Source organism: Gossypium raimondii, chromosome 11, assembly GCF_025698545.1.
Source record: "Gossypium raimondii isolate GPD5lz chromosome 11, ASM2569854v1, whole genome shotgun sequence".
Classification (NCBI taxonomy): domain Eukaryota; kingdom Viridiplantae; phylum Streptophyta; class Magnoliopsida; order Malvales; family Malvaceae; genus Gossypium; species Gossypium raimondii.
Window position 1 is genome coordinate 53,231,809 of NC_068575.1, and position 26,861 is coordinate 53,258,669.

Sequence of the window (26,861 nt, forward strand, 5' to 3'; positions counted from 1 at the left end):
TTTTTATTAGGAAATACCTATCATGATGAACACTTGAGTATTATTTCAAAAGATTTAAGTTAGGGTGCTCTCTTTTTATTAGGAAATACCTGAATGGATACTCCATGATGTCACAATTGTTACAATATATTATGGAACTAGGCAATTTAAAGGTTTAAGTTTGACAAATAAGAACCTCAGAAATATAAAAATGGTGGCTTCAAACTCCAGGAACCTTTTTCTTGTGGGTCATTCTTTCAAAGGCGCACTAATGAGAAATACAATTTGCCTTTAATCAAGCTAGAACTTGAAAAAGGGGGAAAAAAACACCATAAAAGTTCCCCACATATGAATTCCTAGTGCTGAAGCCTTTTGAAAGCCCTTTAAAAAGCATAAAAACTAGAAGACAGACAAGAAACTAAAGAAAAACTCGAACTGGGCCATCACCTGTACTTTGATGTCCTGAATCCAACAAAACATTCACATTTCACAGTGAAATGATCCCTTCATCTCCCTCTTCTTTTGGCGCTTAAAATCAGGGGTTAAGACTTTAAAGCATATATATATTTGTTACTTTGGGTACATGATAGCTAGCAATATTATAATTTTGCTCCTTATGAATTATATAAGCTCCCCAAGGTCGTCCTGTATGTGGATCTCAGCTAGCTTTACATGAAACAAAAGTGAAAAAAGAGCAAGGGAATTATCCTAATTATATCCTGGGTGGGCCGATTAAACCACTCAATGAGTTTTTGTACAATTACTTGAACCAAACAACGGAAGGAAGGGCGATATGACACCATTAACCGTGGTGGGGGCAGAGCTAGCCTGCTGAGGTGTATTTTGGGAATGATGTGAAATCGTTTTTGTGCAAAGCATGGTGGGAAAGGAAGGAAGCAAACTATAAGCAGCACACATGGGGGGAAAACAATGATGTCTCACTAAAAAAATGTGGGGGCAAATACCCTAACAGCGTCAAGAATATGCCGTACAGAGCAAACAATTCTAATCAATGTTTCAATCGAGATGTGGCTACACACATGTATATCGTATAGGATTCTTCGTACAATTTAGGTGGCCGGCATGCGTTGTCTGAGGTTTCCCTAGTTGGCCGTTCCAGGGGATAAACCTCATCATGGAAATGTTCTCATACCCCTCTAAAGACTTAACCCTAATTGCCCACTTGAGATTTCTTATCCTAATCCTTCACATAGAGATTAATTACTGATACAGATCTACGGATTTCAAAGCTATTGCTGAAGATGTATTTAGAAAAACAGTTGGATATTTTTAGTGAAATAAACAGGAAATGCATGCCAATCAAAGCTGGATTATGGGAGACACTGTGATCATTAAAAACCTTGGATGATAGGTGATGGATGAGAGTATGTTACTGCTCACGGTAGTGGCAGACAAGCATTCCAATGGATGAGCCAACGGTGTTTTGAAACGTGTTGCGAAACAGCGACAGTCATATAGTATGCCTATGCCAAGTACAACAAATGATTTAGTTCTTTTCATAGTCCAATTGGGAAGATAAAAGTTCATGTGTCATACGTCGTGCTATGCTACTCCCTCACCAATCCCATATGACCTTTTTCTTTTAAAGAAAAAGAAAAGGCCCTACTTTAATCTTCTTTGGATTGGCCTACACCCCAGTGCACATATTCAATTGGAGAAGGAAAATGCTCAACCTGATTATTAGTTTTCTCTACGAAACCCGTCCCAAATGACACCGCAATTAACCCTAAAAATGGCAAAGAGGGGTATATGTATAGAGTAACACCAACGTCAAATTTTCACTATGTACTGTGATCTTATCACTTAATCCTCGTTCTGAGTATTGATCATCCTACTGGAGCTCAAATGCATAGAATATATGTAGCCTATGAGTAATAAGCCTTCCTTAACCAACTGCTGGCTAGCTTTTTTTGGTATAAGTTTTGGACGGATTCTTTAAGCTGCTTGATTTGAAACCTGTCCTATGCCTATGCTAAAATAAAACAAGTGAGGTTAGGATTCCAAACGATAAAATGTCGAAGATTTAGTACATCAGGCGAATAATCCCCAGAGTTTTCCCCTACAAGTAATTACGGTATTTCCTGTAAAAAAAAATAGTGGTTTAGATGAAACAAGCTCTCTCTCTCTTTCTTTTGTAATTTACTAGAAAAAGGAGATCTAGAGGATGATTAATACCCTGAAATATTTAGGTTTTTTTTCCTGAAGCATTGGTTGCTTAATTTGTCATAGGTGATGACAATTCGTATCTGGGTTCTTTGAATCGGGGTTATCTAGAGGATGATTAGTAGCATGAAATGAGTGGTGCGAGGGGGAAGATTCGTGCATCACATAGGCCTAACCTATATATTCAGCGAGCTCTAGCTTATACAAACAACTTTAGCCAAGATTATGAAAGAAACCAACCTAACTAATACTTTGACAGCTATAAGAAGCTATTTCATGTATATGAATCTGAAAACTAGGTGATAGCTCTTAGCAATCAGGACACTGCATGAAAATGTAGCATTTCTATTCACGGCTAGGCATAAAAGCTAATCTGAGCTATTTGGTTCATACAAAGGCGTATAACAGCTACCCCCCTCATCTCTTAGATGGGCTACATATAACTTTCCCTAACATTAGTGAATTGAGTCTTCCATCAGGTTTGATTTGCATGCGGTTGCTAGGAGGTTATATCAACCATTAATTTAACTCTCAGAAATCACAGATATACATAACTGTTTTCTGCACATTTAATAAAGAGAAAAAGGATTTATATAAGATGGGTGATGACGAAAATAAATTCCATAGTGCTGCATGATTTATATGGGTTTTAGGGTCTGATCACTGATGTTGTGTTGGTTGAAATAATTATGCAGGCGCGTGCGAGAAATTTGACAAATAAAGGGAGGCAGGCAAGGCAAGGGGGACAATCTTAAAATATAATATAACATCTTTGCCCACAGTTGAGACAATGACCCTAAACCCCCCGTCTTTCTCGGGCTCTTTTCTTCAATGATTCACCATCACATGGATCCTCCTCTGGACAAAACTGTGCCTGACAAGCTGAGTCTTTCACAGGTTAACAGCATTTCTTTCCACCACTGTGTACACAAATAGTAATTACCCATGAAAAAAATTTGTACGGCGGCCAAAGCAATAGTTTTTGTTTTTAACTGACATGTAAGAAATTGTTACCATAGCATAGCACCAAAATTCTGCACAACAATCATAGACTTTCACTTTTCAGGTATAACCCACTACTCATCGACTCCACTCAACTGGCCAGTACCCATGAAAAATGAATGAAGTAAAGGCGGAAAGATCAAGGCAGTGTGAGCTATAAATACAGGGCAGACAGATCTTATATAAATTATATAGCTCGATCTTTCTTCATTATAATGGCAGATAGCTCGATCCCAGCCAGGTCATCTTCACCAGTTAAACCCTCTTCATCGTTGAAGTTATTTGGTTTTTCACTAACTGATCAGCCAGACGAAGTTTTAGAGAAAGCTGAAGGTTTTGGAGAAAGCAGGAAGTTCGAGTGTCCATTTTGCCACCGAGTATTTGCCAACTCTCAAGCACTAGGGGGTCACCAAAATGCTCACAAGAGAGAGCGTCAGAAAGCTAGGCGTGCCCAGTTTCACAGCCAACAACGCCTCATAGCATCCGCACCTGTTTTAAGCTCCCACTCCTTAAGGCCCACGTTTCCCAGAGGCTTCACTGGCAACGCTGCTGCTAAAATTGTATCGCAACCATTTTATTGTCCATCACGCCCACTGTTGCTCCCCTCCACTCCTTCTCAGTACCCTCCTCGAATTTACGTAGCACAGCCACTGCATTTTGCCACAGCAGCACCCGCATTAACTGATTTTTCTGGTCAATTACCCGAGGCTGACATAGGCCTCGATCTTCATCTTAAACTTTCCCCTTCAGGTTGTTAGATCCTATAACCTCTCTCTCTCTCTCTCTCTCTATATATATATGTATATCTGCTTTTGCATTTTCCTCTCTTTGGTTAAATTTGTCTTGGAACGTGTTATATCTTTCATTGAAACATCTTCCAATGTATTTAAGAGTAATTTTCCGGGCAGTTCTAGTCTTCAAGCTCTCTTATGCCGCAGATGATATGATGTAAAACAATTGAGGGTTATTAATTAAATGACAGAATTTTGTGTAGTTAGCAGAGATTAAGAATGTTAAGTGGGACAACATGACAAAGGAGGCATCATTTCAGGATTGAAAATGAACTTGTGACTAAGATGTGAACTCGTGAGGAGTAGGATATATTTAGGATTCAAAATCAATTGTCTTACGCCATTGCATTGACTAGTTGAATTGTATATCTGTGTTCAACATTCATGTAGGTAGGCACTTTATAGCTAGCGAAAATACCAGCTGAGAATTTAGAATAATAAATCCCGCAGAGTAGCTTTTGCTGCATTCATTACAAATTCAACAGAAAATGGAACAAGATATTTCATTTAATGGTGTTCCCAAGCATGAAGTTAACTCAGCCCTCTAGAGGATGAATCTAAATGGGCAGATTGTTGATTTGCAATCATTATTTTCATCCCTTTATTTTCAAGAGAATAACTCCTAACTTCTGGTCCTACACTCACATTGAGCGTACACTTTCTTCTTCCCTCTCAGAAGAAATGCAATTTAAGCCTAAGTAAATAGCAGTGAAAAAGTATTCAAGTTTTTAATAAAGTACAGATTTCCTATAAAAACATGATTGAGTAAGTTTGATTGTTTTTCAGTGATAAGTTACACCAACATCACTAAATTATTAATATTCACTTTCATCGCTCTATTTTAAAAAATTACAAATTAATCATTAAATTATTTTCAATTTGATCGCTCTCAATATAATTTAATATTTTTTAATAAAAACAATTAAATAAAGAGTAAACTACCAAAATAATCACTTTTGTTTACCTCGAGTTACATTTTAGTCATTTATGTTTGAAATGTTACGTTTTAGTCACTTACGTTATCGCGTTCTAATAGTTTAGTCACTGAGCCGTTAACGGTGTAACGGTAAGCTGCCGTAGCACATTAAATCATCATTTCAAACAAAAATTTTAGGTTAATTTATACAATCGGTCCCCATATTTTTTCGTCTTGAGCAATTTAAATTTTTTTCTTTTATGTTTTTTTTTTAACTTTTTTTTCTTTATTTTCCATTCTCTTTTGCTTCTCCATTTCTTTTTTGATATAGTGTTTTTTTTATGTTTTCCAATTGTTAAAACAAATTCCTATACTTTTATTTTTTTGAACAATTTAATTTTTTCGAGTGAGGCAAGTTTGTGGACTAGTTTTAACAAACGGAAAATATAGAAAAGCTACGTTAAAAGAAATGAAGAAAGGAGAAGCAAAAGAGAATGGAAAAAAAAAAAGGAGAGTTAAAATAACATAAAAGATTTAATATTCCACGTCAGCTTACTGTTATATCGTTAACGGCTCAGTGACTGAAATGTTATAACGCAATAACGTAAGTAACTAAAACGTAACATTTCAAACATAAATGACTAAAATGTAACATGTGGTAAACAAAAGTAACTATTTTAATAGTTTACCTTTAAATAAAATCAACGAGGGTGTTATTTTATATTCTAGATCTCAACCAAATTAATATCCTAGGTTTTTATTTAAATTTTCCCGCTTAAGTAGCCAATTAATCAGCTACAAAGAAGGAAATCAATCACTGAAAAACTTTTTTTCCATATTAATGGTTTGCATCAATTCACTCAACAAGATAAAACTTATATTGTTAGTAAAGTTTGTTAATTTCTTTTAAATATTATGATAAATTTTTGGTTTCTTTTATTTGGTTGAGAGAATATAAAATAACTTATAGTATCTTTTATTTGACTGTTTCAATTAAAATTTTATTAAATTAAGCTTAGAGTGATCAAATTATAAATTTATTAATAGTTGAGTGATTAAATTGTAAATTTACTTATCCTCACATCTAATGTCCATTAGAAATGTAATGGGCTAGTGAGCAATTTGTAACTTTTTGAAGTTAAGTGACCAACGTGTAAATTTACTAATAGTTTAGCGACCTTAGGTGTAGTTTACATTTCTCTAAAATAAATGAAAAGAAGGCTAAAATATGTCATAAGTCCTATTTTCTTCACAAATTTAGAATTTAGTCCCTCTACTTTTTAAATTTCAAAATTCAAGTCTAACTGTTAGTACTATTAAAATTATTTTAATAAATTCAGGTTCATCACGACGTTATTTTTTAGTTATATAGCTATCAAGTGAGTTTTTTAGATCACACCCAAAAATCTGAAAGTTAAAAGATCAAATTCTTAAAAATATAGAGATTAAATTCTAAATTTATGAAAAGAAAAATATTTATGGCATATTAAAAAAAAGTTAAAATATCATTTGTTTTGCCTCGGTAGAAAAGATGTATTTTCTAAGATCATGGATTTGGCTAACGAGCACATTACAATTAAAACCCTTTTTAAAGAAAATCACACACGTAGATGATAAAGATTCTCTCCTCCCTCTCTCGAGTAGGACGTTTTCTTTTAGTAATTTCTAGCTCAATCTCTTGCCTGTTTTCCATGTGTCAAGTGAATGCTACCCTCTCCCTGCACCAGAGGCTACGCTAGCGCGAGGGCCTTGCTCTCTCTTTAAAAAATGAAGAAAAATTGTTTAGTTCTTTTATAATGGTTTAAGGGTTAAAAAAGATATCAAACAATTGGTTATTTATAATAAAAAAAAAGTGTAGAAGCTTTAGTGATAAAAGATCAATTTGTTTTTTTCATTAATAAAATGTTAGTTTAAATCTCCGGTGAGAAAAATCTCGAACACACGAACGAAACTCGAACAGAAAAAGAAGAAATAGGACAAGACTCCAAGGCGTGTATCAAACCACTATCTTTAAGGTTCTATTCGCCCCCACCTATCTTCGGTGTACAAATGAGTTTCAAGCAAATTAGCCTCAAGGATACAATGAAGCCAATGACTATTTGCGTTTTGCACTGACGAGAATAGTCCACTACACATTGAGCAATGTATAACAACAACTCAATTTCTACAAAGGATTTCTGCAGTAATACTTTATAGAATAATCTAATAATATTAGAAAATGAAGGAAGAGAAAAAAGAATATTAGAATTTGTTGGTGTGTTTTCCAAATGAAGTCTCATTCCTATTTATAGGAATTTTCATGTCTCTTCATAGAGGCATCTTTCATCAATAGGTGTCTTTCTTAATAATAATGTCTTTAAAATAAACACATAATTATTCATTTAATATTATAACTATTCAAATAATATTCTTTAAATAGTTATAATTCTTTTCAAAAATCAAATAATATAATCTTTTGATTAATTACACCCATTCATTTATAGTTATTGGAACACTATAAATATTTGAAAATGTTCCAACAATCTCCCCTATTTTCAAAATATTTTAGATTTTGATATTCTTGGAAATCAATTTGTATAAATGAAGGTATCTTACGATTGAACCTTCACTCAGTGAATATATGTTAAAGTTAATCGAATGGTAGACTAAGCTTTGAACCAACTAGTCCATTTGAATAACCGAACACGTCTCACACAATGATTTCAACATCGGTCAATGCATAGTATCTAGGGACACTATTATGACCATGTGTCTGTGTCCTCTTTTCATAAGTGCTGTCAAAGCCAAGCCCTTGAGCTCCTAAAAGCGGCCACACTTCCACTCACATAGGTAGATCCCATCAAGAGTGTTCCCGTAATTATAACACTCTAACATATTTATGTTATGGGTCCATTAAGAGTACATTACTCATATTTTCCTTATCATTACGGGTACCTAACACTTTAATCTTAGGATGGATTTATTTATAGTGCTAACAGTCACATACTAATGATGTGCTTTGTCTCATTGAACTCAAGACTTGACGTTATACCAAGTGTTGAGTCAAGTTTCCATCATGGGTGACTCTAATTAATGGGCTTTAGTCTCATCCCTTTTGAGGTCCTTTTTTTACTGCATCTCTAGCAAGATTTTTTTGTCAAATGATCCGCTAAATTTTCACTTGACCTCACATAATTAATAGTGATCACTTCATCAGAGATTAATTGTCGGACATAACTATGTCTTAATCCAATGTGTCTAGACTTTCCATTATACACTTGGCTATATGCCTTTGCTAGAGTAGCCTCACTATCACAACGGAAGAAATAGGTGAAATTGGCTTAGGCCATAAAGGTACATCATAAAGCAAATTTCTTATCATTCTGCTTCTTTAGATGTAGTGGCTAATACAATAAATTCTGTTGTCATGGTGGAATCAATAATACATGTTTGTTTCTTGGAACCCCAAGAAATGGCTCCTCCACCAAGAATGGAGATCCATTCACTAGTAGATGTATGATCTTCCAAACTTGTAATCCAACTAGCATCCGAATACCCTTCTAAAATTGGAGGATATCCATTATAACACAATCCATAGTTAATAGTTTTCTTTAAGTACCTAAGTACTCTATTCAAAGCTTGCCAATGCAAACTACTTGGATTACTTGTGTACCTACTCAATTTTCCAACAACATATGCAATATCTGGTCTTGTACAAGTCATTATGTACATAAGACAACCAATTAGACTTGCATATTTCAATTGATCGATTTACCTACCAGCATTAGATACTAATTTTATTTGAGGATCCAAGGGTGTAGATGCCGGTATACAGTTGAAAAGATCAAACTTTTTAAACACCGTTTCAATGTAATGTGATTGTGATAAAGCTATAGTACTTTCATCTCGAGTTATTTTAATCTCAAGAATAACATCTTTTACACCCATATCTTTCGTAGCAAAGTTGTTTGACAAGAATTTCTTTGTGTTTTCTATTTGTTCCAAATCTGTGCCAAAAATGAGCATGCCATCTACATATAAGCAAATTATGACACCTTTTCTATTTTCAAATTTGCTATATATGCACTTATCGGATTTATTTATTTTATAGCCATTAGCTAAAATAACATTGTCAAACTTTTGATGCCATTGTTTTGGTGTTTGTTTAAGTCCATATAAAGATTTAACAAGTTTACATACCTTATGCTCTTGTTCCGAAACAACAAATCCTTCCGGTTGTTCCATGTACACTTCCTCTTCCAATTCACCATTTAAAAATACAGTTTTAACATTCATTTTTTGAACAACCAAATTATATATAGAGGTAAGTGATATTATGAGTCTAATTGTAGTAATTCTTGCTACTGGAGCATAGGTATCAAAGTAATCAATACCTTGTTTTTGTGTAAAACCTTTGGCTACCAACCTTGCTTTAAATTTATCAATGGTTCCATCGACCTTTATTTTCTTTTTGAAGATCCATTTACAACCTATTGGTTTGGAACCTGGTGGAAGATCAACTAAGATCTAAGTTTGATTTCTCATTATTGAATCCATCTTATCATTTATTGCTTCTTTTCAAATAGCAGAGTCTTGAGATTTCATTGCCTCTTCAAATGTAATATCAGATTTCATATTATAACAATAAGGTATATTATTGCATATACTTTCATCCTTTCCTTCTACAAGAAACATAATGAAATTTGGTCCAAAATCTTTGACCTTTTTAATCATCTTACTTCTCCTTAATTCTTGATAAGATTCATCATTATTATCAATTTGTTCCAATGGAGTCTCATTCTCATTTGAAGAATGAATCAATTGTTGTGGCTGTAATTGTCTTGATATAAAATTAAATCTATTTTCATCAAAAATAGCATCTCTTGATTCAATAACAATATTAATTAAAATTGAATCATTTCGTTCAATTACCATGAACCTAAATACCTTGTCCCCCTAACCCTAAACCGTCGCCAGAACATGGTTACAGAGCATTACCGGATATGTCAGATAACTTATAACCAATTTAAACATCATTCTACAAGCATAATCACAAAACTCATATACTTAACCTATACATCACCTAGGTACATGCCACATTATCAAAACAAAGATACATCACTAAAATTTATCTGAGGTCGGGATTGCTTTGGATGCTGGAGTGGACACTGGCTTTCTACTAACCTGCGTACGGAAACAACCATACGCTGAGTATGGGTATACTCAGTGGTATTGCCATAATTCAAATTTATAACATTAATCGATAAATTATATACATTCAATTTATGCCTAAAATTATTCATTAATTATCTCATGTTTTAAATCAACTTGATCATTAATATCAATAGGCAATATTTCACTATCTATCAATAAGCAATATTTCACTATCTCAATTTCATTGAATTTTCCACATCTCATTCCAATAGTTCATTTCAATTCATATACAATTCATTCAATTTATCACTATATTCAATATCAATTCTATTGCAATTTGTACTCATTAATATCATATAACAAAAATTTGCTCTTAATCAAATCATGAACTTTAGGTTCATGTCTTCAAATCTCATATCTCGATTTCCAATTCACATATCAATTCCCAATTTCACTTTCTCATTTTTTTCCATAGCTCAATCAATCACACTTATTCAAATTTTCTCATTTCAATTATTTACCCCTATTAACAAGACTCTGACCTTGGCGGATACACAGATCCAACCAAACACACCAGTACGGCACATTCTGCCTAAAACGGTACATAGTACCTGATCAGTATATGACACATAAGTGCCTAAAATGACACACAATGTGCCTGATACGACATACGAGGTGCCTAAAATACGACACATAAAGTGCCTGATTGGTAAAGCCAATAAATCCCGTACTCTTCCAAATCCTATGGCATGCCAACTATATTCGACTTAGCCCGACTAGTTAATAGGGTTTCCGAATCACATTTCAATTCAATCACTTTCTCATACTTTCAATTCAAATCATTCCAATTTAATCACAATTCAATTCAATACATTGTCCACTTTCCAGTCAATATACCATCAAATGCTCATACATATTCATGCTTCATTTCAATTTCATTTAATTCACAATTTCTCATGTTCACAATTCAAATCAGTTTTCAATCCAATATGCATTTCAATACCACATTAATTCTTTTAATTTAAATCATATCACTAGTAATTTTCATTCAATTCACATACAATTTAATATTATTTAATTTAATATCGATATTCACCTTATTTTTATTTACTAAACATATTATTCAAAATTCAACAATTGCTATTAATAAATTCAATACCAATACGTATTTATCATTCAATTCAATCATGATACTTACCTCAATTTGCTTATCATGTATATTAATTTAAATTTTAACAATTAATAATTAAATTCAAATTATGGTAATACTAACCTGGATTTCGTAATTACTCCTCGATAACTTTCTCATTTCCTTTTTGTACCAATGTCTCGAGTTCTTTGCTAGCTACGAAAATAATAATAATAATAATAATAATAATAATAATAATAATAATAATAATAATAATAATAATTTACACTATTAATTACAACACTAAATAATAATAATTGAATTTCTATTCAATTTATATCTTAATTCAATTTAATCCTAATTAGCTCATTTACTTTTCTAATTCAATTCATACTTTATTTCTATTCAATTTCCTTCCATATTCTACTTAACTATCTAATTTTCATAATAAAACCTCAATTTAAAACTTCTTTCAATTTAATCCCTACAACACAAAACTTATAGCCTAGTTTACAATTTAATCCTTTAATCAATTCTAATCAATAATTCTATCAATTAAACCCCTAATTCAAACATTTTTCAACATGAACTATACTTAAAACCTAAAACTTCCAAAACCTCAACTTAATTTCATCAAAATTTTGTTCTAAAACTTCTAAAACATCAAAATTAAGTAAAAAGGGCTTAATTGACTTATCTTTTAAAGCTTTAAAACCTTAAACCCTAATTTTTCCTTTTATTTTCCTTTTCTCCTTTCTTTTTCCCACTTTCGAATGGCCTTCTGCTTCTTTCCCAATTTCGTTTCTAACTTCTCTGTTTCTATTTGTTTTCATTTCTTTCTTTTGTTTAATTAATAATAATATAATATATAAATATCTTTTACTTAATTAATAAGTATGTACATATATTTATTACACATGTATTTATAATTACCACACACTTGTCACTTTTTATGGTTTAATTATTAGTTTAGTCATTTCTCCTTTCTTTTTTCTATAATTAACTTTCACACTTAATTCAATTTAGTCCTAATACTCAATTAACTTTAATTCAACTAAATTCACTTAACTAAAATCCAATTGGTCATATAACTAATTCTATAAATATTTTTAATAGTTATTTTACAAGTCCGTTTTACCAAAACGGAGACCCGATAATTCACTTTCCAATGCCTGCACTTTTTAGGTCGTTACAATGTGCATATCCTATAAATATGCATTCAATTCCTCTTTCACCTAACCTTTTACGTTTAGGTGTTGGAACTTTGACAATAGCTCTACAACCCCAAACCTTCAAATAATTAAGGTTTGGTTTCCTTTTCTTCCATTGTTCATAGGGGGTTATTTTAGTTTCCTTATTAGAAACTCTATTTAATATATGACAAGCTGTTAGAACAGCTTCTCCCCAAAAACCTTGTCCAAGACCTAAATATGATAACATTGAATTTACCATTTCAGTCAAGACTCTATTTTCCTTTCAGTTACACCATTTTGTTGTAGTTTGTAAGGGGCTGAAACTTGGTGGGCAATTCCAGTGGATTCAAATAACTTGGATTATAGTATTCTCCATCTCTATCCGATCTTAAGCACTTGATAAATGATTCACACTGAAGTTCAACTTTAGACTTATAAACTTTAAATTTATCAAGTGCTTCATCTTTTGAATGCAATAAATATACATAACAATATCTAGAACAATCATCAATAAAAGTAACAAAATATTTCTTTCCACTTAATGTAGGAGTATTATGCATATCACATAAATCACTATGTATCAAATCAAACAATTTTGTTTTCCTTTTAACCTTAGGGAAAGGGTTTCTTGTAATTTTAGTCAACATACATGTATTGCATTTTTCAATATTATTATTAAAAACAGAATTAAATCTAACTTATACATGTCATTCAATTTTCTATAATTCAAATGACCTAATCTAGAATGCCATAAACAAAAAGATTCAACCATATAAGCATAAATAGTATTTTTATACTTATTAATAATATTGAGTTTGAACATACTCTCATACGTATACCATTTCCCTAAAAAAATTCCTCCCTTAGACAAAATAAACTTATCTGCCTAAAAAACAAGTTTGAAACCAAACTTATTCAACAGACTTTCAGACACTAAATTCTTCCTAACTTCTGGTACATAATATACATCATTTAAGGTTAAAACCTTTCCAGAAGTAAATTGTAGTTCAACAGTCCCTTTACCTTTGATTGCTACAGTGGAAGAATTTCTCATGTACAAGACATTGTCATTTTCACATTGTGTGAACTTTAAGAACATGCTTTTGTCTTTGCACACATGTTTGGTTGCTCCGGTATCAATCTACCATGTATTATCATCTTATGCCATATTAATTTTAGATATCATTGCAACGAACTTTTCATTATTATCAGCCTTAGAAGATGATTTCTTCTTTAAAAATCAACATTCATTCTTGAAATGTATCGGTTTACCACAATGATTGCATGAGCCCTTTTGTTTCTTTTTGAACTTAGGTGTTCTATTAGTCTGTTTGAACTTTCTCTTGAATGGTTTAGTAGTCTATACCGTAACATGCACTTTGGCATTTTCAGAACTTAGGTTCTAATCTTGCTTTTGATATTCTTCTTCAATACGAAGATGATTTGCCAAAGCCTCAAGAGATATTTCCTCTTTCTTATGTTTTAGACTTCTTTTAAAGTCTTTCCAAGATAGAGGAAGTTTGTCTATTATGGAGGATACAACAATCATTTCATCCATTTTCATATCATATTGCTTGAATTGATTCAGCATCTTTTCAATATCACAGAATTGTTCCATAACTAAACGACCATCAACCATTTGATAATTATTGAAATGACTGACAATAAATTTCTTATCTGTAACATCTTCAGTCATGTATCTTGTCTCCAATTTGTCCCATAATTCTTTAGCGGTGACCTCGTTTTGGTAGGTGTCGAACAAACCATCAGATAAACCATTCAATATGTGGCCCATGCACATGTAATCAGCATTGTCCCACTTTTTTCTTTCTCGGGTTGCCGCAACAGATTCATTTTCATTCTCTTCAGGTCTTGGAGTATCCAAAACATTAGCATTCTTCAAAGTTGATAATAAGAAGTGCATCTTTTTCTGCCATCGTCAGAAATTGCCACCATCAAACCGATCAAGTTTGACAAAGTTGGAAGCCAACTCCCTTAGTGTTCCACTTTCATGTATTGTGGTAGTCATCATGAGATATAACCTTAAAATTGTTAGTTTAAATCTCCGGTGAGAAAAATCTCAAACACATGAACGAAACTCGAACAGAAAAAGAAAAAATAGGACAAGACTCCAAGGCGTGTATCAAACCACTATCTTTAAGGTTATATTCGCCCCCACCTATCTTCGGTGTACAAATGAGTTCCAAGCAAATTAGCCTCGAGGATACAATGAAGCCAATGACTATTTGCATTTTTCACTGACGAGAATAGTCCACTACACACTGAGCAATGTATAACAACAACTCAATTTCTACAAAGGATTTCTGCAGTAATACTTTATAGAATAATCTAATAATATTAGAAAATGAAGGAAGAGAAAAAAGAATATTAGAATTTGTTGGTGTGTTTTCCAAATGAAGTCTCATTCCTATTTATAGGAATTTTCATGTCTCTTCATAGAGGCATCTTTCATCAATAGGTGTCTTTCTTAACAATAATGTCTTTAAAATAAACACATAATTATTCATTTAATATTATAACTATTCAAATAATATTCTTTAAATAGTTATAATTCTTTTCAAAAATCAAATAATATAATCTTTTGATTAATTATACACATTCATTTATAGTTATTGGAACACTATAAATATTTGAAAATATTCCAACATAAAAACAGTTAGTTGACCAGTTTAATTGTTAACTATACTAACATGGTTGATGAAAGCCACCGGAATTTGCCACGTGATAGTATGTTGATATGGCATATTGGCATTACCACAAAATAATTTTATTTTTAAAAAATTTTAAAATATGCATATAGAATTAATTTGGACAACCATTTGTTCAGATATATTTTGAATGAATACAAAATAAAAATAAAAACTTTAAAAATTATAAAACCATTAATAATTATGAAAAAAATTCTAATATATATTTTAAAAACACAAAAAAATGATTCTATCTAATACATGCCTTAGAATCTTGTCCTATTAATTAGTTTTTCTGATTAAGTAATTATTCGTTTCAGTTTAAAATTTTACTCTTCGCACTAACCTTACTATCCCTATACATGTTTGTTTATTGCTCTTTGGTTAGTTCCAACACATCAACCAAGGCCCTTGGCTGGTATTGACACTTCCTTTGCCAGGCTTATATACTAGTGGCCGTTAGCATCATTGGTGGGAAGGGTTGTATTAGCCTTATAGACTTATAGTTCAAAATTTTCTTTCTGCTATGGGGTTTGGGGGCTCCAGCACTATCATCTCTTTGGTTTTTATTTGTAGTGTATGGACTGTGCTATACAGGTCTACTTCGTCGGGAGAATCTCACCTACTAAGTACACTTCTCTGTTGATCAATACCTTGTTAGGAGCTAAAGCGATGTCGGGCATTGGCCCGTTAAAATAGAAAAATTGCACTTTAAATTCTAAAAAAATTATAAAATTACAATTTACTTCTAATATGATAAAAATTTTGATTAATCTTTATAAAAACTATAAAGATATAAATAGATACGATAATAAACTTGTATTTTAACTTTCATAACTCAATCTGCCCAGAAATTCTATTTTTGCTGTTGTGTATGGATATAGTTTTGTATGGCTTGCATGTAGTTTATCACTTGGTCACATTACTACTAACTTATCTACCGGAGCCCACGAAAACAAAAGCCTTATAACTCTCAAGCACACATCTTGAAGGGACATGTGGCCTCATAAAGTAATAGGAAGGTTCCTTAAATACCCTTCGGTTGTCTAACAAAAGGATCATGCAAGCACCATTCGAACCAAACTCACTGTTATCATTCTCTTGAAGGCTTTCTACCACCAACCAAGCTTCCTTGTAAGGCTCTCGGCTCTCAGGGAGACAAGGTGAACCATCCTCAATCTCCAACTCACTCCTTCATATCAACAGACTGATTTTTGCTTTTGTTGTTTGTGTTCTCTTTGCCATGGTTATTGATTTCTCTAGGGCACCTTCCTATGTTGTAGTCCGGTTGTTTCATCTACGGAGGTATCTGTTAAAAAATATATACAAATCTATATGCCTATATATTGCAAGTGTCCATGGCATTTGCCATGCGACATGCGTACTCCTTTAATTTTGAAGTTGTATGACCTTTAATTTTAATTTTAATTTTAATTTTAGTCCTTTTATTATATATAAATTTAAGATTTAATTTTTAACATAATTTTGTCTTTATATTTTTTTAATATTATTAGCTAGTCCAAATAGTTAATATGGTCAATTTTTAATTAAAATATTATGTGGTTATATATAATTTAAATTTGCTAAGGGTCTTAGAAATTTACACATATTTTGGGTTTGCCTTACTTTTTTTTTAATCAATATAAGGCAATGGTCAAATTTTAGTTTCGCCCTAACTATGTTGAAACTTGAATTTAATCCATATATTTTAATTTTTGACATAATTTGGTTCCTACTTTTATAATGTAATTAGTTAGTCTAAATAGATAATATTGCTATCTATTCCAACAAAAAATTTATCATAATGAATTCAAATGGGTGATTTAAAAATATATATACATATCAATATTCTCAACATTAATTTGTTTACATCACTATTAAGCGGATATTATTTTTAAATGTCATATCGTGAATTTATCATGAAAACTTTAACAAGGATAACAACTATAGCTGAATTTTTAAATTTAAAAAATAGAGAGATTAAAATTTAAAAATACAAAATATAAAGTCCTCAAATTTTTATTTTACAAATTGATACAAAGTGGGAAATAGGAAAAGGAATTGAGTGCAATAATTAGCTTTGAATCCGAGCTCTTACTCTTTTGTCTCAATACAGCTTGCAATAAAAACCAAAACAGAAAGAATGGTTGAATGACCCATTGACCCTTCCATCAGATTTCACATTTTAGGTGATTAAATTAAATCTCAAAGTCAACTGATTCATCACCAACGTCTAGTTAATTAATTCAGTGCATTTGATTGATGAAATGAAGAAAATGGAGGAGCTGCCAGCTGGTTACAAGTTCTCAGCTGTCCCTGCTTGTTTTTTTCCCCTATGTTTACACTCCTTAATTTCCTCTCGATACAAAGACCAACGCTGGAATTCAACTGTCTTGATAGTGACAAGTTGTAAAGTGGGACCATAATTTTTTTTCCCCCATATTCCTAAAATATTTATTATTTTCGTTTGTGTCAGTAACTGTTTTCAAAACCCAAATATCAAACTTTGAAATAAAGGATCATTGAAGTTAGTGATTCATTAACCTCGCCTGCTCAACTTGTTTCACTCAGTGAAAAGAAAAGAAAACTATTGATATTGAGATTTTATGTTGGAGCTCGACTTTCAAGTGAGTTTTTTGAAATTTATTAATTAGTTGGTAAAAAATATATAATGTGTTTAACAGAGAGAAAAAGCAAAGGAGAGCAGCTGGGTACAACCGTGTTCCCACGAGCTAGCACCGCCCATTTCACACCAAACCAAACAAAAACTGAAAAATCCCTCCCCAATCCATTTTATTTATTTATTAAGTGGCTCTCTTTCCGCGTCAAATATGGATTTTGCTACATATATATATAGGCAACCTGCATATCTCAAAAGCCCTCAACTGCTGTCAGAGTACTCACCAGATTCAGCAAAACCTATTGTTGTTACAAAAACTTCCCAATCACGTTTCACTTAAAAGCTATACTTCCACAACTACTACTTTCTTAATTTGCTGCAAAAATGAAGGTGACGAAGAAAAAGAGTGATGCTGCTGCTCAAAGAGCATGGAGGCTACTGCGTCTATTCTTGTTATGGACCAGAAAAAGTGGGGTGCTCAGGAGACGGCTTATGATGGAGCTAAGGTTGGTGCCTAAGTTCCTCAAGGGTCTAGGACACACATCCCCTTCTCCTCCTGGCCAAATCTATTTTAAGGAACGCCAGCTTTCATTCGATGAGACACCCATTTTCCATGTGAAGATGCACCGTCCCGCTTCCATGCGCTTCCTTCTTCCTTGCATTAGCCCTCAGGATGTGGATTTTGATTACGATTTCGGCATCGATGGAGAGGACGAAGTTTACGGGTACGATAGTGGAATCAAGAGTGACTCTTGTGAAAAGCAAGGGGAGGAACAAGGAAATGATAAAGAGAGGAAGAGGAGTGCTTGTACATTAACGCTGGAGGAAGAAGGGATTGATTCCAAGGCGGATAAGTTCATTGCTAACTTCTATGAGCAAATGAAGTTGCAGAGACAAATTTCTTATCTGGAATACACTGAAATGCTGAACAGAGGCGCATGTTAGTGTCACAACTTCCTTTATTTATTTTTCCTTTTGAGTTTGCGGCTTCTACGGTGTTCTTTTTTTAAATAAAATATAAAGAGATGATCAGACACCGCGGGATTTTGTTATTCTTTTTGTAAGTGTTTGCCCATTTATCCCCATTCCTCTCTATTTTTCTGTTCTTGAAAAACAAACAAGTCATTACAACTAAAACTCAAAAGAAGTTTGCTTTCGAGCTGATCTGATCTTTTTTTTAAATAAAAAATTATTTATGACAATTTAATTAGATAAATTGAAAAACACCTATTTACTCTGCATCTTTGGAGTTTTCAACATTTTTACAATCACTATCACCTTGCATAATTTGCATAATAAAAAATCCTAAATTTCATCGAACATTCCTAGGTAATCAATCCTATTACAAAAGCAATTTCAGACCAGATTTTATTTATCTCCAATGTCAAACATCTAGTTTCAGGGCCAGCAAAATGGTATACGAATGGACTCAAAGAAATACACACATATATATATATATATCACAGCGACTAAATCCAATCATGTTGGTCACGAGAAAAAACAATTGATACACAATTAGTTACATGGTAGTTTTGAAACTTGAGCAACTTCTCCAAAGAAAATTATTGGCCAACAGCTGTCTTGCCTCAAACCGTATACAATAATATAAAATAAAAATAAAAAAAGGGCTTGCACAATAGAACAGAAACGTAATCAGTCAATGAATTGATGTTATAAACTTTCACCTACTGCCACGACTTTCAGGTAGCAACTCCCAAATTTTGCTCTGCTACTGTGGTAAACCAGCTGAAGGGCCGAATGTGTGCCTTAATTTGTATTATCCGCTTCAAGATTACCTCCTACCGTATATCAACTTCTTCCTACCTTCAGATTAGGAGCTAGGCCAGTTCACAACACAAAGCTTTAATTATTCAACCATTTATTTCATTCATCTCATTTCCAACATTAATCAAACTACAGTTGGCCACAAGATCAATACAAACAATAGTAGAAATTAGATCCAGTTTACCCCAACCTGTAACAGGTACCAGGTTTTGACTCTAGGCTCTAGAACAGATATTATCATGGTCATATCAAATCCTCAACCAAGCACGCAACTAAGCCTGGCAAAAGTTACCCTCATTTTTTATTATTATTTTTAAATGATTACCTTGTAATCTAATTCGGACATATCATTACAACTTGTTAATCAACTTCCATTCTGATGCCTGTTAAGATATGCTTCCAATTGTCCTTTTGCAGATAATATGAGACCTATAATTGCAAAAGGCATATATATTATTTTGCATGTTAGAAGATAAAAGTCTAATAATCCAAATTCCAGAAATATTCCCTTATAGAAAAAGTGAAAAAGTCTATGACCATGCACATGAACTTAGTTTACTTTCCTTTATATTTATAAGGATGTAACACGAGGAAAATCCATTTTAGAATGAATAATTTAAATGGTTTAATTGATATTTCAGGCAAATGACAGTAAACTATATTATTAGACTATTTTATGTCAACTCCGCCCATATAACATCATGGCCTTCCACAGAGATACAAGACTGCAATCTTTCTCATATCATTTTCTTGTTTGAAAGCTATTAATGATAAATTATGCATCATGCACGCACATAAGGCAGACCTCTATCTATGAATTGTAAAAGTACCTAAAAACGGTGCAGAGGGCTTCCCTGGCCGTGATTTAAATTCTGGATGAAACTGCACTCCTACATAAAATGGATGACCTGGAAGCTCCAGAACCTGCAAAACATGAGAAAATGAATGATCTTAGTCCCTTCTTAACTCAAACCAGGAAGTTGAGAATCTAAATCCCATTCTAATCCAAAACATGCTTCAGCAAGAAGGAAATGTAGTGTAAACTCACCTCCATCCTTTTCCCAGTTTCATCCTTCCCAACAAATTTCAGCCCAGCTTCTTCAAGAACCTCAATCATATCTGGGTTTACCTGCAGCAGGGTCATGTAAGGGAGCAACAAATCAGATAAGAGAATATCATAAATAATTTAATTGAAACATCCACTTTTTCTTCTTTCCCACTTGAACTAACTTGACCAACCTCATATCTATGCCGATGTCGCTCATCTACATATTGTGCATTGCAGTACCTGGAATAGAAATCATTAATTTGGAAAATAATCTCATTGCATGTAAACACCAGTGTTAATTTTGTCAAGCAATGATTACAGACTTTTATTGGAAGCAGCACCACCGACTGATTTTACCAATCAACTAGTTAAATAATTCAGATATAACCAGAAGCAATGCCATCTGAAAAGATAATAAGACCTATCCTTGTACCCACGTAAACTACTTTGAGTTGCTTAACACTTCTCACCAAGATCACGTGGCACAAATAGGAAACAAATTATTAAAGTCTTCATCTTTTCTTAGGTAGAACCAAAGTATGAAGAATTTTTTGAATTCAGTAAACTGAATAACATACAATTTAGAAGTAACACAATCAGTAGTCTGAAATAGTGTTCTTCGAGATCCTAATCTCATTGTGCTTCCCATATGAGTTCTTGATCCCTGACACATCAAACAGAAAATAATATCGTCCTGCATGCATGTTGCACATGTATGAAAAATAAATGGTTAAAATATGTTACAGGGTCTCTGTACTATTCACAAATTTGAAATTTAATCTCTCTACTTTTCAGATTTCAAAATTAAGACCCAGTTGTTAATAGTGTTAATTTTTTTTTGTTTTTGTTAAATTTGTTAGTGAGACATTTCGGAAAAAAAAACAACTCACTTGGTAGCAATGTAACTAGAAAAATGGCACTGTAATGAACCTAAATTTAACAAAATAATTTTAACAATGTTAACAGTTGGACCTGAATTTAGAAATCTGAAAAGTAAAGGGACTAAATTCCTAGAAATGAAAGTACAAGGACTAAATTCCAAATTTGTGAAGAGTATAGGGACTTATAGCATATTTTAACCAAAACAAAATAAGCAATATGAAGAATGTACTTCAGGCATAAAAATGACGACAGGATTATGCGTCTCCTTATCAAACTCTGCACTGTTTGCCCTTTCAAAACCAAGAACCTGGAACAAAAAACTACACAAGGTTTAACAAGTATTTCTTTTGGGGGGAGAGGGGGGGGGGGGTGGTGAACATTTCTAAGAATAGTCACATACAGATCTGGCATACTCTATTACAGAGATCTGCATGCCCAAGCAAATGCCAAGATAAGGAACATTATTTTCTCTAGCATATTTGGCAGCCAATATCATTCCACTTACACCGCGATCTCCAAATCCACCAGGAACTAGGACACATTCAGCATTCTGCATATAACAGTTTGGAAAAACAATTTAATATCTACGTCCTTTCTCTCTACAACTCCAACCGGAGTATACTGCACAAATAATAACTCTTAAACGGAGCAGTGACCTAATTAGAGAGGATATATACATATTTGTACAAGAATCAACACCTCCATCTCTACTATGCATCTAATTGGTAAACTCAATGTATCAACTCTCCAGAACTACCAATAATAATCTAGTGTTAGCCTATTCCCGAATGTAGCTAATCCATGAAAATAATAAACCAAACCAGATGTTGGGTAAAGGATCTGATACTGCACAGCATTGAAAACAATAGGTAAAAACAATAAAAGGCTTACTCTCAAGGTCTTCCATGCAGCAGCATGCGCTTCTGGGGCCTGGATGGAATAGAAGAATGTTTTTAGATGGTACAATCAAAATTATTTTTAAGAAAATATATATTGTAACAGCAAAAGCACTGCTGTTTAGATACCGATTTAACAGAATCATCTTCGAGGTCTGAAGCTGCAATCCAGTCAATAGATGGCTTCAAAGAGCATGCAATGCAGGCATGTAAAAGTGCCTACAAGGAAAAGAAAGCATATAGCACAGAGAATTAGACACTATAATGGTTACCATCAGAGATATAAATGAACAAGCCACTAAACTTCAGTATTTAAAGAACAAAAACAATTAGCAGGCACATAATTTTGCACCACTAACAAGGAATTACCTAGTTCTCAATCAATCACAATATGAAATGTCATCTACCAAAATGGTTTAGATTAGTAATACCACAATGCAGAATTTGGAGTAATATAAACTGATCAATGTGCTAACCCCTCCACCATATAGAACAGTTGGATAACTGTTTATGAGCTCTTACCATACACCTTAGGTTAAAAAGATGAAAAGACAGATAATTTAACAACAATATTAATAATATAAAGCAGCAGAAGCTCTTCTTTGTATAACATTATGTCTATTGAAGAATGTATGCTCCAGAAAAGATTTAGAAGTCATGATGTTAAACTAGTACCAAACCTTCACAACGGATAAATATGAGTCTGTCAAACCAACATATTTCCCAACCATAGCAATCCTCACCTGCACATAATATGTTTTTGTTTCACAACTGAAAGAAAACTCAATTTCAAACTAGAAAATTAGAAATAAACAAAAAGTACCGACAGAATCAGTGAGATTATCAAAAGTTTCTGCCATCCTGGTCCAGGCTTCTAAATCTGGAGGCGTGGCAATGCTGAAACAGAAGTTCAAAACCATTTAGTCAGTGAATCAAACCTTCCTTTATTTGGTACCTTGATCCAAATTTACAGCCAATCAGTTTCAGTGTCACCATTCCAGCTTAACCAATAATAAATACAACCTTCGATCAGTGCTAAAATCCAGAGAAAGAATTAAGGGGTAAAGATCCACAACCATTTAGTTAGGCTGCATACAGAGATATTAATTTCCTAGGCCTCATTTTGCACCAAAGATTTAAGCGATGGCTACATAATAACAAACTTAGCTCTCCAATGATTTTGAAAAAGAAAATGTAGTTGATGGAAATACTGAAAGAAAAAACTGACCTCAGTAAATCTAGCTGTTTCAGAATTGAATGATGAGCATTTTGGTTCTGAAGCAATAGTCAACCAATAACAGCATTAAGAAATGTATAAGTATGACATACTAGAAATCCTGAATTCCAGAGAAATAGAAGAACTGCTACAGAACATACTCTCAGCAAGAGGGGAATATGCCAAATGTTGGGAACATCGTGAATATTAAGGATGTTAGCAGCCTGTGAGGAGCCACAAGTAGACAAATAAGATTGTCTGTCAAAATGATAAACCTCAATTTAAAGAACAAAAACAAAAATTTAGCCAACAAATTTACCGGAACATGACAGAATTGTGAAAGTTTCTGCTTTGTGTTATCCAATAAAGGCTGCAGGTCACCAACCGAAAGGATATTATATACCATCAAGTTTGGGACAAAGCTTAGATCAAGAAAACAACTGTCAAAAGGATATTCAGCAAATGAGAGAACACAAGTAAACAATACAACATGAATGTCAGGTGCAGTACTGAGTTAAAAATTACAATTCCAACGATAGTTCAGCATTAACCATCGCATAAGCACCATCATGCCAAGATGCCTCACCCCAAAAAGATGATAAACTTAATCCCAATGCACACGAGTGCAATGATGAGCCAGCTAACAATGCTCCAGAAAGATAAAATGTAATGATGCAGTTTACCACATGATCCTGATGCAATAATCATCTATACCCTGAGTATGATGGCGCCTGCAAGGAAGTGTACCTGAGCTGAGCGACAAGCAAGCAGGTGAGGAGTCAAGCCCAAGGCTCTAAGTTCCCGGACACTATGCTGTGTAGGCTTAGTTTTCTGCACCCGTGAGACGAGAGAATTATCTCCACCATTAAAGGAGACAAAGTAAAATTTCAAGGAGCTGGATTATTTCAGCTTAAAAATATGATTGAAGATCAACGTCCTAGATGAATTTGCAATTTATGTACAATAAATTATGTGTATTACTTGCTCTCCAACAACGCCCAGGACAGGTATTAGGCTGACATGAATAAGGCAGAAGTTATCATGTCCTGAGAAAAAAGAAATTTGTTATACATGAAGATTCATATCCAAAGATTCTAAATATGCTGATATAGAACCTCTGTGGTGCCATACTATAGATGCAGAATAAATTTTTTTATTACCACTTGCTGGTTAACAGGATGCTGAAGACTACCAAATATTCAGAAACCTGATCAACTGTGCCTTTTACTCTTTTCAGTAATCAATGTGCATGTGTGTGCACACCGCAACATAGAGTGTATAAAACTGAAAAAAACTGCAGGCTTACCAACTGAAAAAAACAGCTGTCGCAAAGCCTCGATGAATGGCATTGATTCGATGTCGCCTGAAGAACCCTCCCCCACCCCGCCAAAAAAGTAAATAAAAATCAATCATCTATCTGCCAAAAGCTAGATAAAAGGAATAGAGAGAGAAATCCTGCCACATTACATGTCTGTTCTAAGCAGAGTTCTTACCCACAGTGCCTCCCAATTCTATCACACAGACATCCGCAGGACCCTCTTTTCCATCCACAGGAACGTGAGCAACTGACTCAATCCTCTCCTTAATAGCATCTGTGATGTGTGGAACAACCTAGGAGCCACTCCAAATTTTTTTAAATAAAAATTGAGAGGAATTTTCATTACACTCTTTATGCAGACAAAAGCAGCAACATGATTTACTAATAAGTAGAGTCACCTGAACAGTCTTCCCAAGAAAATCACCTTTTCGTTCCTTATCAAGGACAGACTGATAAGAAAAAACAGCTGGGTTACTTATTGAACTCAGGTGAACACTGAAAAAGTAAATTAGCATCTATTCTGATTAAAATGAAACACCTGATATATCTTTCCAGTAGTAATGTTATTCTCTTTGGTAAGAGTAACATCTAGGAAGCGCTCATAGTTACCTAAATCCAAATCGACCTTTAAAAGGAGCAACCACAAACGCAAACCGAGTTCAATTAATATATTGCATTGAGGGGTTTTCGTTTGTTTTGGGGGGGGGGGGGGGGCTCTAAATGCTGGAGGAGGGGAAAAAAAAGAAAGGAATATAGCAAAACCTCTCCACCGTCATCAAGAACAAAAACCTCCCCATGTTCAAAAGGAGACATGGTTCCAGCATCAGTATTCAGATAAGGATCTGTAAGATACAAGGAAAATGAAGAAGATCAACAAACAAACAAAAAAACACAATCCGGATTGTTCTCAAATTAAAAGAGATATAAATCGAAAAAAAAAACCAAGAAGTTTGGGACCAAAAAGCAAAAGCAAGTAATAACAATAATGAGAACTGAAAAAAGCATATTATTTTAATCTTCAAGAAAATATCAATCCTACGTCGAGAAAGACTAAGGTTAGAAACCAACCCAGAAGCCTGAACCCATGTAAAGAAGCAAAAAATGATAAGCTAAAACAAGAGAAATAATCAAATGAGGATAGGTAAAAGAGATAAAAAAAGAAAAACCAATTTTGATAGAAGTAACACGGAGGCCACAGGCTTTAAGGACGACGCCTATGCTGCTGGCGGTGACGCCCTTGCCCAGTCCACTCACGACTCCTCCAGTAACCAAGACGTACTTCATTTTCTTATCTCTGAAAATTACTATTGAATTGATTGTGAACTTTATTGTAGGCGAAGTGTTTGTTTAAATGTCTCTGAGCGAGCGGGAAAGACTTGAAGAAGAAGAAGAAGCAACAGCGTAAATGACAAATCTTTGGCTTTTTTTGCGTCTATTTAATTTATAGTCGTGTTTCAGCTCTTTTTTTTTTTTTTTTTGTAAGTGATAAATTGGTCTAGAATAACTTTTTTCTAAAAAAACAAATCTACAATCACCGGTCCAAATCCCAAGTAATTATAATATTTGAGGTTGTTGAAAAGTAATTTATTTTGCAGTAATGTTATTATAAACTCTTTGAGGTATTTGATTTAAGTCTGCTTAATTTTGTAAATTAGGTTAAATTTTTATGATTTCGAGATTTCTAAGTTCAGTTTTCTTTTAATTTACGAATTATATTTAAATTTATTCTAAAATATATTTTTATTAGTAATCTAATCTAATAGTTAATTAATTGTATTTGTATTTGTAACTATTATTTTCATTATTAAAATGTTGATTAATCTAAATTGTCATACAATCACGTAATTATGCTGTAACATCATCCAAAAAAAAAAATTCCATTGAAAACGAAAGTTATGACCATTTAAATAAAATTTAAATAAAGATGAAATCCCAGTGGAGTACATCATGGTAAATAAAAATTAAGTGGATCTTATCTACAAAGGATTCCAACTAAATAGACACTTTAATTAATTAATGGAAGAACCCTCTTAGGGGATGCTTCATAATGATAGATGCCTT

At 33.2% G+C, this 26,861-nt stretch overlaps 3 protein-coding genes across 6 annotated transcripts; 2 read left to right on the forward strand and 1 right to left on the reverse strand.

The window, feature by feature from the left end:
* The first annotated feature begins 3,224 nt into the window (after positions 1–3,224).
* Positions 3,225–4,167, forward strand: LOC105802980 (zinc finger protein 6). Its single transcript, XM_012634903.2, has one exon. It carries the CDS (start codon positions 3,381–3,383, stop codon positions 3,921–3,923), a length of 543 nt encoding a protein of 180 aa, XP_012490357.1. The 5' UTR covers positions 3,225–3,380; the 3' UTR covers positions 3,924–4,167.
* Positions 4,168–17,620: 13,453 nt separating this feature from the next.
* On the forward strand, positions 17,621–18,707 carry LOC105802979 (uncharacterized). The gene has a single exon (XM_012634902.2). It carries the CDS (start codon positions 18,040–18,042, stop codon positions 18,598–18,600), a length of 561 nt encoding a protein of 186 aa, XP_012490356.1. The 5' UTR covers positions 17,621–18,039; the 3' UTR covers positions 18,601–18,707.
* A 377-nt stretch (positions 18,708–19,084) lies between these two features.
* On the reverse strand, positions 19,085–26,222 carry LOC105802977 (uncharacterized). 4 transcript variants are annotated; one of them, XM_052623953.1, is made up of 23 exons: positions 25,967–26,222; positions 25,563–25,642; positions 25,339–25,425; positions 25,199–25,249; positions 24,976–25,093; positions 24,789–24,845; positions 24,464–24,528; positions 24,230–24,313; positions 23,802–23,852; positions 23,644–23,706; positions 23,495–23,541; positions 23,090–23,163; positions 22,942–23,009; positions 22,396–22,485; positions 22,262–22,300; positions 21,876–21,920; positions 21,600–21,677; positions 21,067–21,152; positions 20,680–20,728; positions 20,489–20,569; positions 20,271–20,364; positions 19,766–19,869; positions 19,085–19,493 (listed from the first exon to the last, which is right to left on the reverse strand). In XM_052623953.1, the coding sequence occupies exons 1-22, from the start codon at positions 26,082–26,084 to the stop codon at positions 19,805–19,807; spliced, it is 1,590 nt and encodes a 529-aa protein (XP_052479913.1). In that variant the 5' UTR covers positions 26,085–26,222; the 3' UTR covers positions 19,085–19,493; positions 19,766–19,804. The 4 variants fall into 4 exon arrangements, with proteins under 4 accessions (XP_052479913.1, XP_052479911.1, XP_012490351.1 ...); XM_052623951.1 differs by having other exon boundaries at positions 21,771–21,920; positions 25,967–26,220; XM_012634897.2 differs by having other exon boundaries at positions 21,771–21,920; positions 22,947–23,009; positions 23,094–23,163; positions 25,967–26,219.
* Positions 26,223–26,861: the final 639 nt, after the last annotated feature.